At 42.5% G+C, this 27,510-nt stretch overlaps 1 protein-coding gene across 1 annotated transcript in view; it reads right to left on the minus strand.

Moving 5' to 3' along the window:
- Positions 1–2,152: 2,152 nt before the first annotated feature.
- The window catches only part of LOC145395799 (ionotropic receptor 93a-like), a 58,888-nt gene continuing 33,530 nt past the window's right edge, over positions 2,153–27,510 (minus strand). Inside the window, exons 9-10 of the mRNA XM_080269336.1 lie at positions 3,878–4,101; positions 2,153–2,258 (exon numbers count right to left, since the gene is read on the minus strand). Of these exons, the coding sequence (XP_080125462.1) occupies positions 2,153–2,258; positions 3,878–4,101 (330 nt within the window). The remainder of the gene's footprint in view (positions 2,259–3,877; positions 4,102–27,510) is intronic.

The following is a 27,510-nucleotide window of genomic DNA, read 5'->3' on the forward strand; positions in this document are numbered from 1 at the left end:
AATGTTAATAACTTGCAGGGATATACGGGACTTTATCATTTAATATTCTTATAGTGGACCAGACTTTACTTAATGGTGTAGAACGATTCACTGTGGACACAAAATTCCTCCAGGAGTCACGTTTGGCCCTACTTATTATTCTCCTTACCTCAGACCGTGCTTGTTTGTATGCAATTAAATTTTCCTCTGTAGGTTGACTATTGTTAATCCTGTACCTCCTATTGCGTTTCCTTAAAGCTTGTCGGCAATCCAGTGTCCACCAGTGTGCTCTATGCTTCGGATGAACTGTAAAAGTCTTGGGAATGGTAGCCTTGGCCACGTGCAATATGGAATTGGTTAAATATTCGACTTTAACATCTATGATCTCCACAGACTGGCGGTCCTTGAGAACGTTCCCCAATCTGTTTTCTTATAGTTAAATTTGGGAGTGGAGGGTCCAAAACAATGTCATGTGTATAAGAAAGACAGTTGGGTAAATGAACCCTTCCCAAGGAGTCGTCATAAGGGTCCCACAAGAAATCTGGATATATACCTGGGGAGACCAGACATAAGTCAATGGCCGAAAAGTTCCCAGTATTATCATCTACACAAGTCGCTCAATCATCATTCAGAAGACAGAGATTGGACTATAGTATTAGGTCGGCTACTTGCTCCCCACGACCATCAATCCTCAAGCTATCCCACTGAGAGTGATGGGCGTTAAAGTCGCCCAACACTAGCTTCTTTCCCGGAAGATGTTCTAATAGTGAGTTCAAAGCATCACTATCAATGGAGCCATGTGGTGAACAGTGGAGAGAGCAAATAGACAGATACGTGTTATTAAATATTACTCTGCATGCAACAGCTTCCACAGTAGAATTTAGAATCACTTCCATTTGTGGGTGTGATTTGTGTGTGTTTATGGCAACTCAGTGACCTTCATATCTTCTATACGAGTGGTAGTGGTTGAGCTGAGGAGGATCAGGATGATCCACTAAGCGGGTCTCCTGTAAATAAATAACGTATGGCCTGTGTATTAAAAGCAAGCTTGCTATATTATGCAGTTCATTCCCAAGAGTCCTACAATTCCATTGTAATATAGTGAATGTGACGGTTTAAGATTTACATTGGGGGCCAGTGTGCTTAGTCTTTTTATGCTGCCTGCCAACAGGTGAGCATCTACGGGAGGACCTATGCCAGTGCTTGTTGACGTAAACCTCCATTTTATCATCAGTAATGAGGCTCCCAGACTCCCCTGAGCAACAGCTAAACTTTCCCGCCCTCACTGGAGTAGGAGCTGGAAGAACATGAGGACGTGACTGTTTTGTGAGGATGGTCATGTTACTCTTACTAGACTTGTCAGACTTCTGTTTAGGCCGTACTGATGGAGAGGCAGCAGCAGCCTGAGAATATGTTGAAACTTTAGGGATGTCAGTGAGAGAGTTGGAGCAGATAAGACGCTGAGAAGGAGAGGTCCTGTGAGTGGCAGGAGGAAGAAGGACAAGGTCAGTCGGCGTCTCGACAGAGCACATCACAGGACGGGACATTACCGCCGAAGCATAGGACCTATTTGGCATGGGAGTTGCATGCAACGCCTTCACCTTTTTCCTAGCATCGAAATAGGAAATACCCTCAGTTGCCTTCACCATGCAGACCTCCCTCTCCTTCCACTTGGGACAGTCCCTAGACGAAATGGACTGAGTACCCTTGCAGTGAATGCAACATACTGTCTCAGATGTGCAACGTTCTGCATCATGATCATGGCCTGCACACTTGCCGTATACTGGCTTGGAAGCCCGACAAGCCTTGTCACTATACCCATACAACTGGTTTTTCAAACAACGTAGAGGGTTAGGGATATACGGCCACACATGAACAATTTCATAATCAATATTTACATGACTAGGAAGTGACACTTTACCAAAAGACAAAATGATAGTTGCAATCTTTGTCCTGACACCTTCCGTAAATCTGGTTATAAATCTAGCATCAATGACGTCTTGCTGAGCGAGTTCCTTTATGATCTTGTCCTCACTTATCACCGTGAGATCCCTGCAAGTGATAATATCCTTGCAGGAATTCATGGAAATTGGAATCTTGGCCTCGACATCATAGCAATGAAACTTGCACATCTTCAACAAGTCGTAAACTTAAGATGAATTACAAGTCTTTATTAGGAGGCCTCCACTCGCAAGTTTTTAACTTGTTCCACCTCCCCACCCCAGTCATCAAATACCTTCTTGATATGAAGGGACTGAGACTGCTCAAGGGTGTGGAACCTAGAGCATGGATGATTACAAACTCGGCATAATGTACTATACAGGGATGTCATAGTTCTACGAGTCTGCGGCCGTTCTGTCTGGGGGCTGTCAGTCCGTGAACCAGTCGGAGGTCAGTCAGGACCACCTCCCCCCCTTTGGGTGGGGGGGAAGCAGAAAAGACGTCCACCATGGTGACCACTTCCTCCTCGCAGGAGAAGTGGGAAGGAGAAGAATGAGCAAGGGTTGAACAACCCGGGACCAGACACCTAAGGCTGACATTGCCCTCTCAAACCATTCCAGGGAGGCCCGACAGTGTTTAATCACGCCCCAGAACGATCAGTGGGGGGACCCTCCATGGGCGAGTAGACAAAGGCAAGCTCAATAAATTGAAACAGACACCTACTGTTCCTAACTAGTAGGGAGGAGTGAAAAATGAGCAACTAGCTGTCCTATTACCACCAGAAGGGTGAAAAAAAAAAAAAAAAAGCTAATGCCAGTAAGGCAGCCCTAGAAAACTAAAGGAGAGCTCAGAAGAAAACACGTCTTTACTCTCCACAACCATGCATAGAAGTCCTGAGTAATGGCGTATCTCCTCTCCCTTATAGGATTCAGAGATGCCAAACATTATATAACTGCAATTACTTAAATACAATGACCAGAAATTTACAGGGTCTAACTTAACAAATCAATCCCATTTCCAGATAAGGATAAAATATTTTTAAAGTACATTAAGATACAATACCTTCTCCCATTTTCCAGATTACCACAGCACACAGGCACAGTCAGATACAGAGGAAACTTCCTAAATGTTTATACAAGAATTTACAATATAGTTGTCCATAAAAGTTAAACAGAGTAGCATTTAATTTATTAATAATAAGGATTACTGACCAGAAACTAGAGCAAATCCCTTGGTTAATAACCTTCTTGAAATAGCAATGAACATTCTCTGGAATTCTCCTCTACTTTAAACAGGGATATCTATTATAATTTTGCACATTTTACTGCTAAACAGAAGATATCTCACTCTCGGGGATAATAGTTTCTACAGGACTGTCAAATGTCAACAACACGTTTCTATCTTGTACCAACACCATTTCAATGCATGAAGGATGAAGAAAAAAGAACGCATCTGTATTTTCTGCTATAAATCAAATGGTAAAAAGTGCTTTAAGAAATGGGGTCATATCGCTTTCACTCTATATTATATTCATTGCCTAGGAGTAGCAAGAATAGTAAATGTGAACACCTTTCTGTTACGGAAAAAAAAAAAAAAAACGTGAATTACTTCGTTTTATTTATTTAATTTTTGTGAATCTGATTTTGCATAAACCTTATCAGAATATTAGGACTTGCGAACAGTTTTTTACTTAATGCTCAAAATACAATATTTGTACAATGTGTACCGTTGGATGCCTTTTCTACGTTATTCAAGTTTCCTCCAAATGATTACTAATAGTATGATTGCAACAACAATGATATCCTAAGGCTCAGGAGGTCAGATGCTAAATTATGTTATGGGTCTGATTCATATCAATGAAAAAAAAAAAAAATCTGCCTCCGGGATTCGTATGGTAAATAATTAGTCTAATGTTAGTCTCGTAAGTCCCGGTGTAGGAGAAGGGTGAGGCACTGACAAAAGCAGCCACTCCATTATAAAGGCCACACTGCCCATGGCGATGCCCACCAGGACAAGTAGGAGAGGTCCCTGTATATGGATAATAGACAGATTCCTGATATTAGGTTTACTGTGTTCTGCTCCATCCAGCCCTTGCTGTTTTATTTCTTCCCTCTGTTTCATTCGACTTTCACGTGCAGTGGCTTCCAGTGTTTCCTTTTTCCATTGCTCGTACAGACCAGCCTGAAAACAGAAAGTTGCAGTAGTGAGTCGTGGAAGAACTTAAATAGACTTCTTCAGGTCCCAATATAGTAAATGTTCTACTTTTTATGTAAACTGTGAACGAATCTCAACCATCAGAGCTATGACATTTGTACTTTCTATTCTGTATGCTAATGCACTGGACATACTGAATGTACGTGTAGTCACCCGTTACATGCATAGCGGTATGTGTACAGTGTTTAATGACAATACAACGTATTAACAATTGATTTAACCCTAGATCAGCAACCATGCCCAACTAACGCTATCGGCAACCACCGGCCACATGTGGCCAGAATTGGGAATTTAAAAAAAAAATACTTATACGCATTGCACATTTATAAAAATTGTATTACGTGTAAAGTAAAGACTAATGAAAATGGTGACACAAAAAAATATAGAAAAAGTACGGAATTTTTTTATTGTATCTTTTTTTCTAAAGGCACTAAAAAACTGTCAAAATTACAATTATTGTAACATATTTGGCTATAACTTTGTTTGCAGCCTTCTCAAGGGTTGCCAACAAGGATACACTGATTCCAGACATCCCCCTTGATGGTCATGTTAACCTGCCCCGTCCCGTCGACATATGGGTATGTTGCAACATTTTGCATTTGCCAGTCCCGACGACTTACTGGTACGTCGTGCAATTGCAAGGTCCCTAATTTGCACAATTTTAAATTTTTGTGCGTGATTTTTCGTACATATACACGGGACACCTTCCTCTATTCCTCTACAAGATGCCAAGCAGGGACAATGCCTTACACTGCATAACCTCCACCCCCGCACGCCATTGTCTCACCAATTCACCTGTTATCAGTGACCTGGCCAATAAAGACATTCAGAGCCAGAGTGATTCCCCAATCGATGACAATGTTGAGGACAAAGTTTACATAGCATTAGACGAAGAAACAGTCAGAATGATGATCAGGCAATGTGGCAAAAGGTCAGGTATGGTGATGAGTTAGTGAGTGAAACATTGCTTATAATGCCTATATTACTGTTTGAAAACCAATATACTCTCGTATTACATATAAATTCGTACCAAGTAAATAAATAAATACCGTTTATGAGTGGTGTGAAATAGTTACCCTCCCATAGAACTCGTTTTCTTTGGTGCCAGCCTTTTAGAAAACCCAGTCAGGTAAGGAGGTATTGCTACCTGGATCGAGTATTTTAAACCTCAGGTGAGCGATTTCTCTATGAAATTTTGATGTTTCTCCCCAAAAGCGGTGGTTTTAGCCAAAAAAAAAAAAAAATCGAAAATACCTCGGGATTCGGGGGTGTCGGAGGTGCGAAATAGCTCGGGACGTGACGGGTTAATGCCCAAAAAAATACCAAAAAAATAAAAAAACACCAAAAAAAAAAACACTATACAAACGTTGTTTGCAACCATGGCCACATGTGGCCTTTTTCAATGTCTTAGAGAAATAAAAAACACGAGCACCCCAGACGCACCTTGAATCGAAAGTGCAAGGCAAAAGGGGAAGCTACTAGGATGGTGAGCTAAATTCTCAAAATGCCGCCATGACGCCAAGCTTTTAAACATTGCCTGGCTAGGTGTGGCTGGTGGTTGCTGATCTAGGGTTATTAGTCTGTTCTACAACTCTGACAATGCAAAATCTTTAACTATAATTCATCAGTCTAGGCTGGTCACTCCTGTCTCTCATTCAGACTAAAGTGGCTGGTTGGGCATCACCTACGAAAACTGTGCTGTCCCATTGTACTGAGTGGTACTATCACCACATATCTGACTGTTTGGCATACTTCGATAAACTGTACCGTGGCCTAAATGCTCCTGCTACCTGCCGATATGTAACATACTTTTAGGCTGTCAGTCTGCACCGTCAGTAATTACTTTTTTATTTTATTATTATGGAACGTAATCTTCGTACTCAATTTATCGTTTTTGTGCTCACTGAGGAAAACTGTATGGTGCATATGAGTCGTACAATTAATGTAGTATTTCGCAAAATCAAAAAGGATCTCATAGTACAATGAAATGAGGTTCGGGAAGGCAGTGACTCAGTCGGTAGAGAGGTGACCTGCAGTCCTACTGGACCCAGGTTCATAGGGCTCAGTCGGTAAAGAAGTGGCCTGCAGTCCCAAAGTACCCCACTGACACACAGCTCAGTCTGAACATGGCACTGGAAGAGTGTCGAATGATGTCTTTTTTATCCTCCTCATCCGATTCCATCCCTCCATGTGCGGGGCTCATTGCACCATCGACCCCCTTGAAAGTTCTGCCCTTACTGCCGGGGAAAGGGCTCAATGACTGAGTAGGCGTGTGGGATATTGTAAATAGTGAACAGATATGCACTTTTTTTTTTTTTACATAAGTCAAATGTTAGCTATAAGTTATATCTAGTAACTGCCATGAAATAAGTGTTTTATAATAAGTTTCACAAGTCCATTGCAATAAGTGTTACAGTTTATAGTCATTTGTGAAACAGTGCTTGGAAATACCTGAGTAACCCTATCAGGTACAATGAAAGAAACCAAAAGTACACGAGAGAAAGAAAATGACCTGGTTGGCTGTAACTATTTTTTTTTCCCTCGTTACTCAGAAAATAATGGTGAATATGTGAACATTAGCATATTTGTGATGTGAAGTACAAAAAATGTAAGTTGTGTATAACATTAGTAATATTTTCACTATGCTTTTGATTAGTACAAATTAGTCACAATTTATGTACAAGTAATTACCTCATACCCAACCATACTGCGTGAAACAGCGACAGTATTTATTTCTCGATGTGCAGTTACCCAAAATCATCATGTCAAGTTTAACCCGTCACGTCCCGAGGTTTTCCGCACCTCCGACATCCCCCAATCCCGAGGTATTTTCGATTTTCTTTTTTTTTGGCTAAAACCTTCGCTTTTGGTGAGAAACATGGAAAATTCATAGAGAAATCGCTCACCTGAGGTTTAAAGTGCCCAATCCAGGTAGGAGTTCCTCCTTACCTGAGTGGGTTTTCTAACATGCTGGCACCAAAGAAAACGAGTTCTATGGGAGGGTAACTATTTTATCCACTCATAAACGGTATTTATTTATTTACTTGGTACGAATATATATGTAGTATGACAGTATATTGGTTTTCAAGCAGTAATAAAGGCATTATAAGCATTGTTTCACTCACTAACTAATCACCATACCTGACCTATTTTTGCCACACTACCCGATCATTATTTCTGGCTGTTTCTTCTTCTAATGCTATGTAAACATTGTCCTCCACATTGTCATCGATTGGGGAATCACTCTGGCCCTGAATAACTTTACTAGCCAGGTCACTGGTAACAGATCCTTTGCCAAGACAATGGCGTGAGGGGGGGAGGGGGGAGGCTATGCAGTGTAAGGCATTGTCCCTGCTTGGTATCTTGTACAGGAATAGAGGAAGGTGTCCCGTGTATACATACGAAAAATCATATGCGAAAATTGAAAATTGTGCAAATTAGGTACCTTGCAATTGCACGATGTACTGGTACGTCGCCGGGACTGGCAAATGCAAATCGTTGCAACGTACCCATACGTCGACGGGATGGGGCGGGTTAATATAGGTGCCGTAGTAAAGGGAAGTTATGATAACTGATGCAAGAAGAGAGTACAGAGCTATTCTTTTCCCACACACCTAAGGGGCATAGTGGCACTATGATATGGGCAGAAAACCCCATGGGGAGCCACAAGGACAGGGTGATGACTCATCCTTACGACGGTGAGTAAGGAAAAGTCGAAAGAATGAGTGGATTATTCTGAAAGGCTGGGCAGTGTTACAATCATCACTCTGGTCAGCGCTGCCAATGCTAGCCAGCGAGTCCAAGGTCACTGGCAATGGCCCACACTTGGATTAGACCACCAAACACGGAAAACCAATCATCATTAACTTATCCTTACTCATCGACGGGATCACCTGGAGACATGGGGATGCTTTCAATTGAAAGAGGAAGAGTTGATGAGTCTTAAGTATCATTAATTTTTTCTCTAGATATTATAGTTTGGCAGATATTATGGTTTAAAGTAAGGGTATTTTTTCCAAAATCATGGAATTCTCCTGTAGGGAGGAATGGGCGACTTCGGAAAAACCCCGGCGGGTGGGGGTTAAACACAAACAGAAAGGTAGGGGGAATGGATTTCCAAGGATAAGTAGTACCTCAGAAGGTCTTGGGACCTATTCCTCACAAATACCATGGATGAATTTACAAGGTATTCATTGCCACTTGAATAATGACATAAAAATATAGTAGAGATAAAGGCTCTCTCCAACCACTTCTCCCGCCTTCGAAATGGGTGCGGAAAAGGAAGTGCATCTAACCCGGGGGAAGAAGGGTAGGCTAGGAAATTGGAGGAAGTATCCAGTCTACGAGAGTGTCAGGTGTGGCATGACTCTGAGCTGATTTGTTGACGAAGTGTCAACTACCGGTGATGGTAGTTAACTCCATTTACAGCAGATATAATATGTGAAAAAAATTACCAAATGTATCATGTGGAATCATCACTGAAGGAGTATCAACAAACAATTCAGATGGAGTGACTAGGCTTTTATAACAAAGTAATTTAAACTCTAGGCAATGTTGAGAGGAAAAAAACAAAAATAAATATATCAGACAAATATCCATGTTACAATATGGTTTCCTCTTTGGATTTTTCTTATACAAGGAAGAAGGAACCAAATGCCTGGAGCACGCAATCCGTACTTTATAAAAGAAAAAAAGAAAAACAATACAAATGAGAGCCAAACTCAAGATCCATTCACTTTAAGATGCCTGGACACACTGCATTTGAAAGACTGAAGATCATAGGAAGTAAGAAATACAGAAAGAGGGAAACCGTTCCAGAGTTGACCTGTTATATAAATGAAGAACTGGGAGTAACAGTAAACTCTTACATTAGAGAGCTGGACAGGAAAGGGATGAGAGTTTGCTGCTAGACGGGTGCCACGCGCCCTTTGTAGAGTGGAGGAAGGCAAGCAGACAGTTCAGAGGAGCAGTGATCATTAACCCCTACACCGCGGGCTTGTTTACCAATGACTTGCGTGTGCCGCGGGGTTATATGGGCTCCGACAGACTCTCAAAAAATATTTGCCAAAAATCAGTTATTAGTCCTAGAATAATAAAATTACATATGCTTATGGAACATACCTTCAGCTTTCTCCTGGAATGATTGTTGAGCCTTCGTCTGTTACCGTAGGACTTGTGGAGACCTATGAATTAGGGTAACGAAGTCTCCACTTTACACTTCCCGACAACCCGTAATATGATTACCACAGCCAGATACGAACACTATAAACACTATTCTACAATTTTCAAGTAGTTTGGGATCCATACTAAAAAAAAAAAAAACTGTGAAAGCAATGGAAATTACGAGCGCGTCTGATCGTCGCACTGGCACTAGTTCGCTCTTGGTAGTCTGTCATTTATTATTCATAAAACCCCTCACAATATATATTTCTATTACTATATAACACTTATATATATCTACAGTCTTTATCCATAAGTTTCCTTCAGTAGTATTAGTTTATTGTCACTGTAGGGATTCAATTTCTTTCAGTAAAATACGTAGCATTCACTTTCTCGTCCTGTATACTGACATTGAGAGTGAATGTCACTTTCATCTTCACTCTCATAACTCATAGCATTCAGACATGCTAGAGTGAAACTTTCACTTTCATTACTCCTAGGGTATATACTCGTATTCTTATAATACTACTCATTTACATTTCTATTTACGTTCTCTATTTTATTTACGTTATTTACATTTCTATTTTATTTACACTGTGTTGTGCACTGTCACTTGAAATAACTTATAAAACTATTTTCCATTGTTCACGTATATTTACATTCATTACTTTCACTTGCTGTTTACACATTATTTACACATTATTTACAATTCACTTGCACTGTTTTACTCAATAGAAAGATCGTAGTCACTCTTTTATCAATTGTCAGCCCTTTACCTCTTTCCACACGAGGTTTAGTAGGGGGTAAAGGTCACAGGGCCATTTGCATGGGGGTGAAAAAAGGCCTTGAAGTAAGCAAGAAGAAACATACGTACTCTCACTTCGGAAGATGAGACTGAACTGATAACGAAGGACCAGTGTAGAGGCCTGCTAGGGGTTATTCAGAGTTACCAATATTGCTTCTTGAAACAGCTAAGTCTAGCACTGATATAATTGGCAGGAAATCTAGACAATACATTCTAAATTTGGTAGTTCCAGGTGAATGTAAATATCACTTAGGCTTCTCCCTTCCCTCCTTACATGTATATTTATTACGAAAATAGATTAGAGGCCTACTTAGGAGATATATAGTCAGAGCTACCAATGTTATATCTTGAAACAGCTTTGTCTAGCACTGATATGATTGGCAGGAAATCTAGACAATACATTATAAATTAGGTAGTTCCAGGTGAATGTAAATATCACTTAGGCTTCTCCCTTCCCTCCTTACATGTATATTTATTACGAAAATAGATTATACGGCATATTTCAAGGGGAAAAAAACAGCGAAAATTAGCGAACGAGTGCACGTGAGGTGTCAGGTGATAATTAGCCAATTCCAGGTGTATGGCACTCTCACTTACCTTATTTCTTTCTTGTATATATTATTTGGTATAAGAATAGGACATAGAGCTTATTTCAATGGATGAAATCAGTGAAAAATTCCAGGGAAGATTTACTTAGCGTAGCACGGCCGGGCAGGCGAGAGGATAGGGTAATGGAGGGGGGGTAGGGAGGGGAGTCAAGAACGGGGAGAAATGGCTAAATTGTCAACAATGGATGGGAGTACAGATGAGATTAGGAGTGCTGACTAGTGTTGGACGTTGGCAGTACTGATAGATGATACAAGCCCCCACTTGGAAGCCCGGGTGAATTCAAAATAACACAGAATCACAAAAGCGATGCCCCGCGGTATGATCCCTTGCTCCCAAGCGTCACGAAAGTGACGCCCCACGGTTAAGGGGTTAAAGTAGCGATAGAAAAGAGAAAAAGATGCAACAGTGTGGCGAAGAGACAGAGGTTGAAGGGAGTCAGTAAGTGGAGGAGAGTTAATGAGACGAAAAGCCTTTGACTCCACCCTATTGAGAGGAGCTGTATCAGGGAAGCCTCCCCACACATGAGAGTTGTACTCCACACAGGGGCGAATAAAGCCCAAGTATAGAGTCAACAATTCTCCAGGGGTAAAGAAAGAACAGAGTCGGCTTAGCACACCTAATCTCCTGGAATCAGATTTTACAAGAGATGTAATATGATCTTTCCAAGATAAGTCCCGTGTAAATGAAACCCCAAGCATGTTCAAGGATGATGCAGGATTAAGCTGAATATTATTAAACATTGGTGGGTATACCTGTGGAAGATTTTGTCGGGTTGATAGGTGTAAGAACTGAGTCTTAGATGCATTAAAAACAACCAGATTATCTTCACACCAGTCAGAGATATGAGCCAAATCAGACATTAGGTGTGCCATAGCCTCATCCCTTGTTTGTTGAACAACTAGATTATTTTTATCCCAGTCAGTGATACGAGCCAAGTCAGACATTAGGTGTGCCATAGCCTCATCCCTTGTTTGTTGAAGTAACTGCTGAGATGGGCGTTGCGGAAACCGAATGCAAAGGTGAAGGGTGGAGTCATCAGCATATGAGTTGATAGGGTTAGATGTACAGCTTAGAAGGTCACTGATGAGTAAAAGGAAGAGAGTTGGTGATAGGACAGAGCCCTGAGGAACACCACTGCTGATAGATCTAGGAGAAGAACGATGGCCGTCTACATCAGCGGATATAGAACAACCAGAAAGGAAGCTAACGATGAAGGTACAGATAGAAAGATAGAAACTGTAAGAGGGCAGTTTGGAAAATAAAGATCTATGCTCGACACGATTGAAACCCTTTGAGATGTCAAGTGCAATGGCAAAGCTTTCGCCAAAGTCATGAAAAGAGGATGACCAGGAGTCTGAAAGGTAGGTAAGAAGATTGCCAGTAACCCGTACTGACAATAAAAAAGAAGGTTGTGATAGGAAAGATGCCTTAAAATTTTTCTATTGAGAATTGAGTCGAAAACTTTTGAATTACAGGGAGGGTTGGGAATGGTCACCCTTCTTTGGGACTGGCTGAATGAGAGCAAACTTCCAGCAAGAAGGAAACGTACAAGTTGAAAGACAAAAGTGAGTTTACTTATGCAGGGTGTAAGCACAGAAGCACAGTTCTTGAGGACAACAGGAGGGACTCCATGAAGCCCAGTTGGATAGTTGAGAGCATTTAGTACGGATGAAATTATTTTCGGCAGAGCGAAGAACAGACTTAGCACGATTCCGGGCAGAAACGTAAAGATGTTGTGATTCAGGGGTGGGTTGGCTCCGGTACCTTTTCTAGGCCCTCTCCTTGTTCCGGACAGCATTAGAACAAGTGTGATTAAACCAAGGCTTTCTTGCGTTAGACAAAGGATACGAAAAAGGAATGAATGCTTCCATGCCCGAGAGAATAACCTCTGTAATGTGCAAGGCACATTCAGATGGCTCCCGGCCATGGAAACAATAATCATTCCAGGAAAAATCAAAGAAGTACTGCCTGAGGGCCTCCCAATCCGCAGCTCCAAAGTGCCACAGACGACGTTTCTTTGGAGGGTCCAAAGTGCCTCAGACAGCTGAGTCTCAGTTCAGTAGAGATGGTGAGGTTTAGTGGAGGAAAGATGGTGCTCAAGAGAGAGAGAATGTTAGAGGATAGGCCGCGAATGTTGTAGAAATGAAGGTCAGACAGTGGTTCTAGGCAGCTCATTGTCACCGGGAGAGGGGCAGATGGTGGGGACATTTATGGTCCCTCCTCCCTGGAGACACTGAGGCTTAGTTATTTGACACCATTTATTTAAAAAAATTTTAGAAGGAAGTGTAGTGTTTAATGTGCATATAGTATGGTGTTGACAGTTAACGATGTAACCCATCTTTCATGATATTCTTTAGATGCTGCAGCAAAATTCTGTTATCATTTGCGTGAAGATAACCTGCCATGCCTCATCCAGGAATAGCTGCTCTGCACTAAAATTGTTAAAGTGTTTGAGCAAACTGGGAAGAACTTCAACTGCTCGTGTCTGACTTTCACCTTCTGTGTTTGTCTTCAGGAGAAAATGGTCAGAAACAAGACTCTTCCTGTTCTAAGAGGATATACAGTTCTCCATTCACCAGCTCTTAGACTATGGTTCTCATGGTGGCTGTACTCTCCTCTCCTGTACCGTACTGATGTTCCATTTACTTATTCTCCTGTCAGTCTGTCCTTCAGGCTGTGGTTGTTCAATTAGACCTGGGGAGGAGTTACGTATTCTTTTTTCTTTATCTTCCCCCTCCCCCTCCCGTTCCACGCCCCTCTGTTCCTTGACTACTATATTCGTCAGCTTCCTAGGCCATTTGTTCTTCTAGGCAACGTAATTTGGCATTGTGCTCTGTGGGGTGAAACTATATATAACACCTTTGGTGATCTGGCACCTTTGGCTTAGGATTTGGATCTGATTCCTCTGAGCACAAGACACCTGACACATGTCATGTACAAACTGGAACTCTCTCTGTTATTGACCTTACATTGGTCTCCCGTGATTCTTCACTGAACTTTTCATGTAAGATTTCGTCTGACTTAAATGATATCGATCATTTCCCTATTGTGGTTAAAGCATGCAACTTTGTGTTAGCGAAGCGTGTCCCTCCCTGGTGTTTGGATTCGGCTGACTGGGGAGAGTTTCCAGAACACTGCACTCTTGGCTGAAGTGTTCCCAACTCTCAAAGGTCTGATGATGCAGAACAGTATTTCATAACAACTGGATATGAGTCTGGCCTTTCCTCATTTACATGAACGTCTGAAAAGTTTTGTAGGTGACCTGTGCCTTGGTGGGATCAGGAGTGTGCTTTAGGTAGGTGTGTCCAAAAAGCTGCTTGTAGGAACCTTAGGAAAAATAAAGATGTCTTCTTTTAAATTCAGTTTAACCTGTCATGTCCCATCAATGTATGGGTACGTCACAACTATTTTTCATGCTGAGACCCGACGACATACCAGTACGTTCAGCAGTTACGAGGTCTGTCGTTTGCAGATTTTTCAATTTTCGTGGGACTCATTGTAGGCATATGAAGGAGACCTTCCTCTACCCGCCGCCTGATGGCGAAACTCCATGACCCTGTATGACCCCCACGCACCATTGTCTTAGTCACTCACCTGTTAGAAGTGACTCAGTAAAGACATGTTGCACTGTGGTCTCTCCGACAATGAAGTTCAAGCCCTCCTTGATGTCTTCTCAGGTGACAGTGATTCCCCAGTTGATGGCGATGTGGAGGACAAAGATTACGTGGTGCAAGATGATGAAACAAACAGCAGTGGTGAGGAGGTACTATCGCCAAGGAAGGTGCAGTATGTCAGGTACTGTACGTATAGGAAAGGCCTGCCTGGACCCCAACCACGTGCATGCATCTCTTTCCAGCCTGTGGATGAAGGGTTGAACAAGGACGAGGAAGAGGATGGAGCCATATGTCATGGTGTTCCCTCGTAGTTTGGGAGGGAGAGGATTTCTCCATGGGGAGCTGAAGAGGCAGTGAGGAGAAAAATAAGGTATAGGCCTGGTGCTTTGTATGGGGAAGGCACGAGTGCTGGGGCGGGCATGAGTAATGAAAGGGAAAGTGGTGGTAGCAGGGAGGCAGCTCCTGGGCGAACATGTGGTACACCTGGGGAGTAAGCAGGTGGGGAGCAGCAGTGCCCCAGCACCTCTTTCCCCCAGCAAGCTTCCCACGCTTCCTTCCCATAGCCCCGTGGTGTGGAGAAAGGAAGCAAGGAGATGGGAAAGGGGATGGGAAACGGGAGAGGGAAGAGGAGAGCAAGTGGGGAAGAGTGCCACTCTCTGCCTCCCCAACCACCCCCACCACCGTCTCCTCCCCACCCTGAGGAAGGCAACATTGAAAACGAGGATGGAGACGGTGGTGTGTCGTCGGACTGGGAAGGTGGGAGTGATTTCACTCATATCATTCACTGCTTCACGAAAGAGTGGTGGTCTGCATGTACGGCAGCTGGCCTACATGTAGGCTTCATTTCTTCCCCCTATACTTCAGCGAGGAGTTTGTGGAGCGAATTGTGGAGCAGACCAACGCTTTCAGTAGCAGGCAGCACAGGAAAGCGAGTGTGAAGGAACAACAAGCAGGCACTCCAAACAGTATGACTACCCAATAACCACAGGTTAGATGTTCCTCTTTTTTGTCTTGGTTCGCATCATGGGTACTGTAAGGAAAAACCAAATTCCAGCATACTGGTCTACAGACCCTATGATCAACACACCTTTCTTAGGCAGGGTAATTGGTCTTAATAGATTTCAACAAATTCTGACCCACCTCCACTTGTACGATGCCAAGGGCCCTGCTAATGCTAATGACAGTGATATAATGAGAAGAATAAGGACAGGATTTGATCACCTACAGGAAAAGTTCTCATAGACAAGAGTCTCGTGTCCTGCAGAGACAATATTTCTGTTCGCCAGTAGATACCCAGCAAGAGACACCGTTTTGGGTTCAAGATCTTTGTTATGTGTGACTGTAAGACTGGTTATGTGCAAGACATAGACTTGTACACCAGCACACAGACAGACAAAACAGAAGATCAGAGTATAGGACTCTCAGGGGCGATGGTGATGATCATGATTGAGGAGTACCTTCATCATGGTCACGTCTTCTACATGGACAACAGGTATACTAGCCCACTTCTCACTTGGTACCTCCACCTTCACGACATCAGAGTCTGTGGCACAGTCAAGAGAAACCGTTGCCATATGGTCAAGGTTGGAAGGAAGCTTGACAAGAACGAGGTGGTATTTTTCAAGGCAAATAACATCCTCGCCTCCATATGGAACCACAAAAGAGAAGTCTTCCCCCTGTCAAGGGTACACAACCCCTAGAGGCACTGCACAAACTCCAGGGATTACCACAGCGACAGGAGGCTCCAGGTTTGGAAACCAGAGTCAGTACTTGACTACAATGTCAATATGAGGCAAGTTGACCAGTCTGACTCCATGATTTCCAGTGTCGATTGTGCCAGGACCATGTTGAAGTGGTACGAAAAGGTGTTCTTCCACTTTCTGGACATCATGGTCCTCAACGCCCACTACCTTCACACCTTGACTACAGGTGCCTCAGAGATCTTCGAGAGGTTTGTGAGGGAGCTGTCCTGGGAAATTATCTCCAAATATGGAGACAGGCCTCAGCACCGTCCCCGCCCCACCGCTGCTGGCCAGACTTCCCTACGCCTCTCCAGACGCCATTTCCCCACTACCATCCCTCCTCAAATGAACCGTCCTAGACCCCAGTCCCGCTGTCACGTATGCAGTCACTCCAAACTCAGAACAACCACTCAGGGAAAAGACACGAGGAATGAGCGTGTTGAATGAAACATTGGATTGTGCATAGAGTCCTGTTTCAGAGAATACCACACCTTAGAACATTACTGATACCGTGTGTGCTTGTGATATATGACACTCATTATAATAGTAAGGCCTGGAAATATGTGGTAACAATTATATTGGATGAAGACTGGTATAATGTTTGTGGAAATGTATAATGTAAGTTGAAAAATAGACTTTATGTTCCGACAACAATCATAGTGAGTCAACTGTGCAAGAATTTGGCAATTTTGATATGTTCAGTGAGGGAAACAACAATTATATTGCCTATATTATTGTGTGAAAACTATTATATTCTTGTACTGCATATAAATTCGTACCTAATTAATAAATATCTGCCTATTCCGAGTGGTTTGCAATACTCGTAGTTACCCCTACCATAGAAAACGTGACAGCAGCAACGCGGCTCCAGAGAAGATGGTACCAGGTGAACAGAGGGTTATCTGTATCGTGCACTTATAAGCTCAGATGAACAATTTTTTGGTATTTTCCAATGGTTCTCGTAAAATCGGAGTTTGAGCCAAAAAAAAAAAAATCGAAAATCCGCTGGGATTGCGGGGGGGGGGGGTGGATTGGTGAAAAATCTGCCAGGACGTGATGAGTTAAGAAGGCTCGTGCCTGTTAGCAGTGGGTTCTGAAGAACTCTCATCAAATCTTGTGAAGAATCTATGTCTCCTGAGCCACCTTTTCCACTCCTTTACCATTGGTCTGGAAGAAGGTGATGAAAGTAACTGATAAGTAAACACTTTCTCCTCCCTTGGTGCTTAAAATTCAGGGATGTTTTTTTATTCATATCCTTTAAAGTAGCTTCAGCCCCGGCAGAGCATTTTTACAATGATTTTGTTCAGATCCCTTCAAGCCATTTAGCTTCTTCCGGCTTCAACAGGAAAGGTTAGGTATTTTTGTTCTGTATACTAAATGGGCTCCTTTTTCTTTTTGCCATCTGTAAAATCAGGGCTGCACTCCAGCAGTGTAATGACTCTGCTCTTTGGCCTAATGACATTTCTTATAATTTACCAATTGCCCTACGATTCTCTGTTTTTATTAATGATTTAAAATAGGATAAGAAATGAAGATAAAGTATCCACTAATTGGAGGATGGGTATGGTTCTTCCATTACCTAAGTAATTTAAAAAAAAATTTTAATGAGTCTAACCACAGTCCCATTTGTTTGACATCTTGTGTATGCTTACAGTTTGAGGAAATGATTCGCGTGAAACTAGTTCAGTAACTAAAGAATATGTTTCTTCTCTCTCTCTCTCTCTCTCTCTCTCTCTCTCTCTCACACACACACACACACAAAGTGGGTTTCATTGGATGAGTCGTACATTGGACTACATCATCGGACATGAGTCAGCAGTTTGTGAGGCATTTGGATCCGGACAACATCTTGCAGCTTTGTTCTCTGGCCAAGGCATACGAAATGCCTTGGCACCATGGCATTTTGAATTAACTTCAGAGTTTGGGACTGCATAGCCACCTGCCATTATTCCTTAGTGATTTCAAGTTGAACTGCAGGTTTCAGGTCCGTGTGCTCTCCTCATTCTGTCCTACGAGTTCAAGTGGAAGGTGTTCCACAAAGGAGTGTGCTAAGTGTTCCTTTTCTTGCTGTTGCCATCAATGGCATACTTGATTCCCTGCCACAGAGGGTGTCTTCTTCCTTTTATGTGGATGACCTAGTGATATGGTTTGATGGTTCCTAGGTGTGTGCTGTTGAGAGTAGGATGCAGGTGGTGCTGGAAAGGGTCGCCAGCTGGGCAGACTGGAGAGATTTCAGTTTTTGTGCAAGCATGAGTGTAGCTATCCACTTTTATAGATTAAAGGGGCTGCCGCCTGCTACAGTGCATGGAGAAGACTAAGTTTCTTGGCTTAACATTTGACTGTCAGGTTCCTTAAATTTACCATTGAAACTTCTCTGAGTGTCATGTATGCAAGCAATGAAGTTGTTGAAGGTACTGTCTCTATATATCACACTTCGTGGGGTGCTGAACAGAGTACACTCCTTCACCTGTATCAAGCCTTTGTGGGATTTACGCTTGCCTATGGTTGTGAGGTCTACTCCCCCTCTATTGTACCATTCCTTAGTGTCCTTAGTCCTTTGCATCATGCAGTTTTGTGTCTTGCCACTGGTGCTTTCAGATCCTACCCAATTCCTAGGTTGTGGAGGCTGATGTTCCTTCCTTTTATCAACAGCACAAGTTGCTAATGATTCGTTGCTGGAATCGTGTAAGATATATTCCAGAGTCAGTTATTCCTGTTTGCGTATTATGGTAGTCATTTTTTCAGTATCATATTTCTCATCCTCGCACTCCACATTCATTTGGGTACAGGTTCATGCAGATTATGAGGGATTTACGTCTGTCTGCATAGCCTGTCTGTCCCGTTCGGCAACAAATAATTGCACTATGGTACCTTCCCGAGGTGCAGGTGTGCAGGAATTTTTAGGATACTAAATCTTCTCTCTTTTCTTTGGCGCTTCATCAGCCATCAGCTATTTTTGGAATATTCGTCCAATCACAGAGGCATCCCTCCTTATATATAAAGTTGGTTTAAAGTCATACACTTATTGTTTCTCATCCTCGCACTCCACATTGCTTTGCGTACTGGTTAAGGTCAATTTTGGGAGATGTAGGTTTGTCTGCAGTGTGTCTGCCCTGTCTGGCTCCGAAAAATCACACCATGGTGCCTTCCTAAGATGCAGGTTTCCATGGATTCTGAGGTTACAAAGTCTTCTATTTCTCGGGCTCTCCATCAGCTGTTTAGGACCATTTGTCAGTTCAAAGAGGAACCGTCCTTGTATATACAGATGTTCAGAGTCAGACACTGGTGTTGGGTCTGGGGTGAATTTCCCAGATATTGTATGAGTAGGAATGCTTCTAAATTCCACTATTTTATCATCAGAATTTAATTCAGCTCATCCCCTGTCCTTGCCTTTCTCGAGTAAGGTAAGGATTCATGCGCATGTCAGTGTGGACGGCAATTAGATTGAAGATACATTTGCAAAATCCGTTTCTTCTCGATGATCCCTGTCAACTACCCCCTTCCTGCTTCCATACTTGAGATATGTGATTCTTATTGGCTGCCAGAACCTGTGGGATGCTGTTTTCAATAATAAATCAAGGGATGTTTTTCAAAGGGTGGTAGTGCCAAGGGTTTTCTCCTCCATGTCTTAACAATTGGATGTGGCTGTTGCCCAACCATACACTGGGCACTCATAGATTAGTCATGAGTCCCTAATGTGTGGTGGGGCTCAACCATTTTGTGATGATTGTTTTGTTCCCCTCACTGTCCGTCACATGCTAGTCCTGCTTCCGAGTCTGGGGCACTTGCGAGGAGGTTTCTCCATAGGCATAGCAGGACGGATGGTGCCTACTCTGTCATTCATAAATGGAGGAGCCTCTGGCTATCTGATTGATTTTTTTTTTTTCTTAGGGATGTGAACTTATTACATCTTTTATAGATGAGAGATAGTGGGATAGAAGTTGTGGAAGCAATGAAGAAAGTCAAAATGGGGAAACCCCAGGAATTCATGGAGTGTGTTGTGAAATGCTGAAGCATGAGGGAGAGATAGTGGTAGAATGGATGTGGAAGATGTGCAGATTGGCCTGGTAGGAAGGTAGTCCCGGAGGATTGAAAGTCAGGTATAATTATTCCCGTGTACAAAGGGAAAGGGGAAAAAGAAGTGGGTGGTGGTCACAGGGGCATTTGCCTTCTTAGTGTAATAGGGAAAAGTATATGGTAGGATACTTATTGACAGAGTTAGGAAAATAACAGAGGAATTAGTTGAAGAAGAACAGGGAGGTTTTAGGAAGGGAAAACGTTGTGTAGGTCAGATATTCATTCCTAGATCATTGGTGGAAAATCTAAAGAAGGGAAAGAAATTGTAAGTGGCCTTCATGGATTTGGATAAAGCTTATGACAGAATGGATGGACAAGGATTGTGGAAAGTATTAAGAATATACAGAGTAGATGGGAAGTCATTCAATGCTGTGAAGAGTACGTATGAGAATGCTAAGGCTGCAGTGCGTGTGGATAATGAACTGAGTCAATTTTTCTATTTGAAGGTTGGGTTGAAACAGGGATGTGTCATGTCTCCATGGTTGTTCAATCTGTACATGGATGGGGTTATAAAAGAGATACAAGGTAGGGCAGTGGATGTAGGAGAGTCCCTAATGAGAGAGGGCAGTGTTTGGAAACTCCCTGTACTGTTGTTAGCAGATGATACTATGTTGTTAAGTGAAGACGAAGGGAAACTGCGAGGCTTGGTGGATGAGTTTGGAAGAGCGTGTAAAAAACGGAATCTAAAGGTGAATGTAGGGAAGAGTAAAGTTATGGTCTTCGAGGGAAGTGAAGTCAGGCTGGATGAGGAGGAAATGGAAGATGTGAGTACGTTCAAGTACCTGGGTAGTATGATGAGTAAGGATGGAAGTGTGGAGGGTGAAGTGCTTGAAAGATGTCGTGGATTTCGGGTTTGAGTTTCCCGCCCACGACAGCACATTTCTTTGTAAATAATTTCTTGTATTATATATGTTGGGTAAAATATTATTTATTACTAAAGATAACTATGGCCATGGAGAACACAACATATTTAGATATATAGTACCGGTAAGTGATAAGTTTAAGTTACTTCGCTCACCACGCTGGTCGAAGATATTCAGTTTTCTCCCTGCCACCAGACAGTAAACACACTTGCTTCAAACCTTCTACAGCAACCAGCTTAATCATTCTGCCACTTAATACCATCGACACCACAGCTCAGTGCTCAGCATATTTAATAGGCCTTCAAATATTTGTACTGAGTACTGATCATAACGCCATTTCCACATAGTGTATATAATGGTGAGATGTTATTCCGCTTTGTTAGTTAATAATCAAGACCCCCTAAAGTGATAACTAACATAAATTGGTGCCGTGACCAAGATTATATCTATTGATAAATAATTGGGGATTATTACGGGTGTTGGATGGCCTTTTGGATAGAGCGTGTTGCTTTCTTGGGCAACAAGCAGCTCGTAAGGGGGTTTGGGGTTTGATCTCCAGGACTGCCCAACATACCACCTTCACGGGAGCTTGACAAAATTAGTTGTCAAAATTAAAATTTTGAATTTCGGCCTAGTTTTATTTATTTATTTTTGGATTTTGCCCAGGGAAGACTACATTTACTTAAAATTCTGCATTTGCTGTCTTCTTTCACTTAATTGGCCTATCGTTAAAAATGGATAAAATAAAATCTTTAAGGAGGCTTAGACCAGGCAAAAGGGGAGCTATCACTAAACTGGCCACTAATTTGACAGATTACAGAACATGTGGCAACGGCTCTTGACATCAAAGGTATGAAAGTGACGGTTGAGAAGATCCTTGCTGAGATCGAGTCTTAAAATCAGGAACTCTATGAATTATATCCTGATGAAGACCTAGAAGAAGTGATCAGTGACATGGAGTATGTTAATAAGGTCAACAGACACTTGATCGATTTAGAAAGTGCTCAAGAATTACCCGCAAGGGACTCGGTAGTGCAAGAGAAAGCAGAGAGTCGGAAAGCATCGGGAATTGCCTCCTATGAAATTGCCAATATTTGATAGTGATCCGATTCAGTGACTGGATTTTTGGGAGCTGTTTGGCTGTAGTGTGCACTCCCGAACTGATCCGACAGACATCCAGAAATTTACATATCTTAAGGGACAATGAAGTGATCAAGTTCTCCGAATTATTAGTGGATTCAGCTTGGTAGCAGCTAGTTATGAAACAGCAGTCACAGTTTTAAAGAATACATACAGAAGAATACATACAGTCAAGAAGATCGCATTAAGGCTGCTCACATTGCAGAATTATGTAATTTACCTCCTCCAGCTCACGAAGTGAATGAACTAAAAGACTTTTCTGCATCTTTGAATGTGAGTTACAATCGCTACGTGCAGTGGGAGTGACTGTGAGTGAAATTCGTGCCGTTTTGTTGCATAATAAACTCCCTAGTACACTTTCGGAAGTGATCAAACGTGAACTTAAAGAGAAGTGGTTGGATGAGGATGATTACGTTCGTGTGCTAAAGACGGAAGTGGGTAATATTGAAAGTAGACAGAATCCCTTGGAACATTAGGTGCGACCGCTACGGCAGCATATGCAGTGAAGCATGTGAAACACGTTGAACCTACGCAGAGGAATGGATGTAAATTGTGTTTTAAACCAGGACATTTTGAGGCTTACTGTGCAAAGTATAAAACAAAGAAGGCAAAATTAAAGAGTGCAAAGCAATTTAAGCTGTGTGTCGGGTGACTGTCGGCAGATCATGGTAGTCAGGGTCATACAAATCCCAAAGTAAGGCCATGCCGACATTGCCAGCAGAAACACTTCAATTATTTGTGTCCGACTTCTCGTTCTAAACCCCATGAACAAACAGTAACGCAAGAACCAGCAGTGACAATGGCTGTGGCTTTGAGTCGTAATGCACTGTTGTTGCCAACGATTCAGGTAAACAAGATGAGAAAGGAGCATTTACAACTACAAGGATTTACTGGATCTATGGAAAGTGATGACCATGAGGTAGTGGAGTTGTTTTACCGCCATCATAGAAAAGTGCGCAAGTTGAGGGCGGTGGTTGTAGACGAACTACCTAACTATAAGCCAGGGAAGGGGTCTGCAACATAATGTGCGGGATCTGAAAGCTCGGGGCTACAAGTTAGCTGATCCAAGTGTCACTAGTGGGGATAAGGTCGAACTGTTGATTCGGGCAGGTCTTTTATTACTTTGGACACGCTGGCTATATTAGTGAAGGAGGCATAATTTTGTTACCCACGATTTATGGTTATACACTGAGTGGCACTTATCAGTCAGAAGAAGAAGGTACTCATGTAGAGCTGGTAACTGTTCTGAAACTGGCAGTAGATCCAAAAAAAGGAATGAGCAGATACTGATGGCAGGAACAGCACTCCAGAAATCAAGGATCTGACAGCTCTATGGGACTTTGATCACATAGGTATTAGTCACAATAAGACCAATAAGAAGGGAAAGAAGGTATTAGGTAACTTCTGTGAAACGGTGCAATATTCCAAAGAACAGGGACAATATGTTGTGGATTTACTGTGGAAAGAAAACGTTGATAAGTTACCTGGTAACTTTACAGTAAGTTAGCCTTGGGCAGATTAAGAGGTTTGCAGCGTAAATTCATAAAGGATCTCAACTACTGCAAACAGTAAAGTCATTCAGGATCAACTAGAAAGAGCATTCATAGAAAAGGTGGAGGACAAGAGTCTGGTAGGCCATTCTGTACACTATCTAGCTCATCATAGTGTCACTAAAGATAGCTTAACAACACCAATTAGTGTTTGGTTATTCAGCTAGAGAGCATGAGAGGGCATATAGTCTGAATGACTGCTTACACGCAGGCCCATCTTTGGTTAATGACCTCACACAGATATTGTTGCACTTTCAGTGTCATCGTTTTGCCTAGGGGAGTGACATCGAGAAGGCATTTCTTATGGTGGAATTATATGAAAAGGATAGGGATGCCACTAAACTTCTTTGGCCTATTGAACCTTTAAATCTAAATAGCCCCTACTTGATATATAGGTTCAAGGCAGTATTGTTTGGAGCCACTTGTTCTCAATTCCTCTTGAATGCCACCATTCAAAAACATTTATCAGTGGTTCAGGAGGATACGGCCTTGATTCATAAATTAAGGAAAGGGTTGTATATTGACAATTTGCAAGGAACCGTAGAAGATGAGGGAGGCTTTACAACAACTGTATTGGGATGCCCTGAGAGTATTTTCAAATGCTAATTTGTCCTTAACCCGTGCCGTCCCGGCGACGTGAATTAACGTCCGCACATGATGTGCACTCATGTCCCGGCGACGTGAATTAACGCGGCAACATTGCAAGGTCCCTAATTTGCACAATTTTCAATTTTTGTGAGTGATTTCGCGAGTGATTTTTGGCACGTATACACGAGACACCTTCCTCTATTCCTCTACAAGATGCCAAGCAGGGACAACGCCTTACACCGCATAACCTCTCCCCCCCCCTGCACGCCATTGTCTCGGCAATTCACTTGTTACCAGTGACCTGGCCAATAAAGACATCAGGGTCAGAGTGATTCCTCAATCGATGACAATGTGGAGGACAAAGTTTACATAGCATTAGAGGAAGAAACAGTCAGAAATGATGATCAGGTAATATGGGAAAAAAAGGTCATGAATGGTGATGAGTTAGTGAGTGAAACAATGCTTATAATGCCTATATTACTGTTTGAAAACCAATATACTCTTGTACTACATATAAATTCGTACCAAGTAAATAAATAAATACTGTTTATGAGTGGATAAAATAGTTACCCTCCCATAGAACTCGTTTTCTTTGGTGCCAGCCTGTTAGAAAACCCAGTCAGGTAAGGAGGTACTCATACCTGAATCGAGTATTTTAAACCTCAGGTGAGCGATTTCTCTGTGAATTTTCGATGTTTCTCACCAAAAGCAGATGTTTGAACCCCCCCCCCAAAAAAAAGGTCCAAAAATGTCGGGACTGGGGCGTACCACTGCCCAGAAAACGTCGGGATGGGGCGGGTTAAGAGAGGGGGTAAAAACCAGTGTGAAATTGCGGAAGAAACTCCACCTAAAGGGACTGGCTTCTGATGTTCAGGACAAGGTGAAGGTACTTTGCATTAATTGGCTAACTGACAAGGACATGTTGCAAGTGAAGGGACACGAAAGTAGACCCACAGTAGTGACAAAACGTAAGGTGTTGAGCATAACTGCAGGTGTGTTTGACCCTCTGGGAGTATTATTGTTGGTGACCATCCGTGCAAGAAAATTTGTACAAGATCTATGGCGTATTGAATGTGAGCGGAATGTTCCCATACCGAAAGATATGGAGGATGAATGGCAGGGGATACATGAGGATATGATTAACAGTACCAATATTGTATTTCCCCACCAAGTCACTGATAGTAAAAAGATCATGCTGTATCTATTTAGCGACACAAGCACCATTGCTTATGGTGTGGCAGCCTACTTAGTCAGTGAGGGAAGTAGTAGATTAGCTATGGCAAAGGCCAAAGTAACTCCTATTAAATCCCTCACTATACCAAAATTAGAACTGACTGTTGCCATGCTAGCAGCTCGTCTCGCCAAGTATATTTATTAGGCCTATGCAGACGAGTTAAGCATAGAAAATATATACCTCTGGACGGATAGCCAGATAACCCTATACTGGTTGTCTAGTAAAAAACTGTTGCCTGTCACTGATCAGAACAGATTTGATGAAGTAAAGGCCTTAGTCCCTGATGCTGAATTTCGTTATGTGTCTACAAAGGACAACCCTTGTGATACAGTTTCCAGAGGGATGTCACATGCGTCCGTAATAGGTTCCTCTTTGTGGTGGGGAGAGCCCACATGGCTACATTACCAAAATAAGTGGCCGGAAAATGGTCCAATTGAGGAAGTTGGGGACACAACCGCGGGTTGTCTCCTTGAAGAGACCCTGTCATTGCCAGTATCGGTAACCCTTCCTGCCCTATTGAAATGGGACCGATATGGTTCTTATGTGAAGACAGAGCATGTGATGGCATGGGTATTGAGATTTATCAAGACACTGAAAGATAGGAGACAAAGCACACGAGGCAATGCCAGCTTATTTGACTGTGCTGGAATTAAGGACAGCAGAATCAGTAATAATTAAGTTAGCTCAAATGGAAGAGTACCATGAGGAGTACCATTATTTGTCCACTGGAAAGGGCACACCAAGTAATATTGTGAAGCAGTTAGGCCTCTATATGGAAGGTGTGCTGTTGCATTGTAAGGGTAGGTTACAGTTGTCAGACTTAAAGGATGAAGCAAAGTACCCTATCCTAATATTTAGGTTAGCAGCTCTCCTTTCTGAGTACTGCTACAAGGTGTGTAGCCATAGTGGAGTAAGCTATGCTGTAAGTTACAGAAGACAAAGATTTTGGATTCCTAGGATCAGACAAGTTATAAGGAATGTTTTAAGAAAATGTATAACTTGTATAAGGCTACAAGGTACCCCACATAGGGCTGTACAGGCTCTGCCCTTACCGTACTTTAGGGTTCAGGAAGTGAATCCATTTCAAGTAACAAAAGTAGACTACACAGGTGCTCTACCCATTAAAGAAAAGGGTACCGTAGGAAAATTATACTTAGTCTTGTTTACCTGTGCAGTTACTAGGGTTATAAACATTGAGACGGCGTCAAACCTCTCCTGTGAGTTCTTCATTCATGCCTTCCGTCGGTTTTGTGGCAGGAGGGGCTTCCCTGAACTCATAATTAGCGATAATGCCACTACATTTATAAACAGAACCAGTGTATTGAGGGGGTTAAGAAACGATACGAGGTCACAGAATGAATTGGTAAAAGTAAACTGTGAAACACGGTTTATACCGGCCAGGGCACCATGGTTTGGTGCCATCTGGAAAAGAGTAATAGGCATCTTAAAGGCAGGCCTGAGAAAGGTATTGGGTCGACCTTTAGTAACCCTTGAAGAGTTGGATACGGTATTATTGGAACTCGAGGCCACAGTCAATGACCGTCCACTTGGATATACATATGGTGACCTTGATGATCCACTCCCTATTACTCCTTCACAACTTATTAATGAAAGGCATCTTAGGCAGTTTCTGAAACAGGAAGTCAGGGATGATGATCTCATGAACGTCACCTGGCGGAATAATACGGAAATAAACCTACGTCTCCTGTACTTGACAAAGACCTCACGAGATCTGTGGAGGAGATGGACCACTGACTACCTAGTATCGCTCAGGGAGCAACATCGTCAAGTAACATTCAAGAGGGGGAAGGCAGCGCCTCAAGTTGGGGACATCTTGCTGATACACAATGATAGGCCTCCACTTCTATGGCAACTATGTTGGGTCACCAAATTGTTATGTGGTCCTGATCAAGAATGTAGAGTAGTGCAGCTGAGGACAAGAGCCAGTTTGGCCACTAGACCGGTCGTTAGGCTGTATCCACTAGAAATTGATT

The sequence above is a fragment of the Coenobita brevimanus genome, chromosome 33, assembly GCF_032717465.1.
Source record: "Coenobita brevimanus isolate Jiangsu-jjx chromosome 33, ASM3271746v2, whole genome shotgun sequence".
In the NCBI taxonomy this organism is placed as follows: Eukaryota; Metazoa; Arthropoda; class Malacostraca; order Decapoda; family Coenobitidae; genus Coenobita; species Coenobita brevimanus.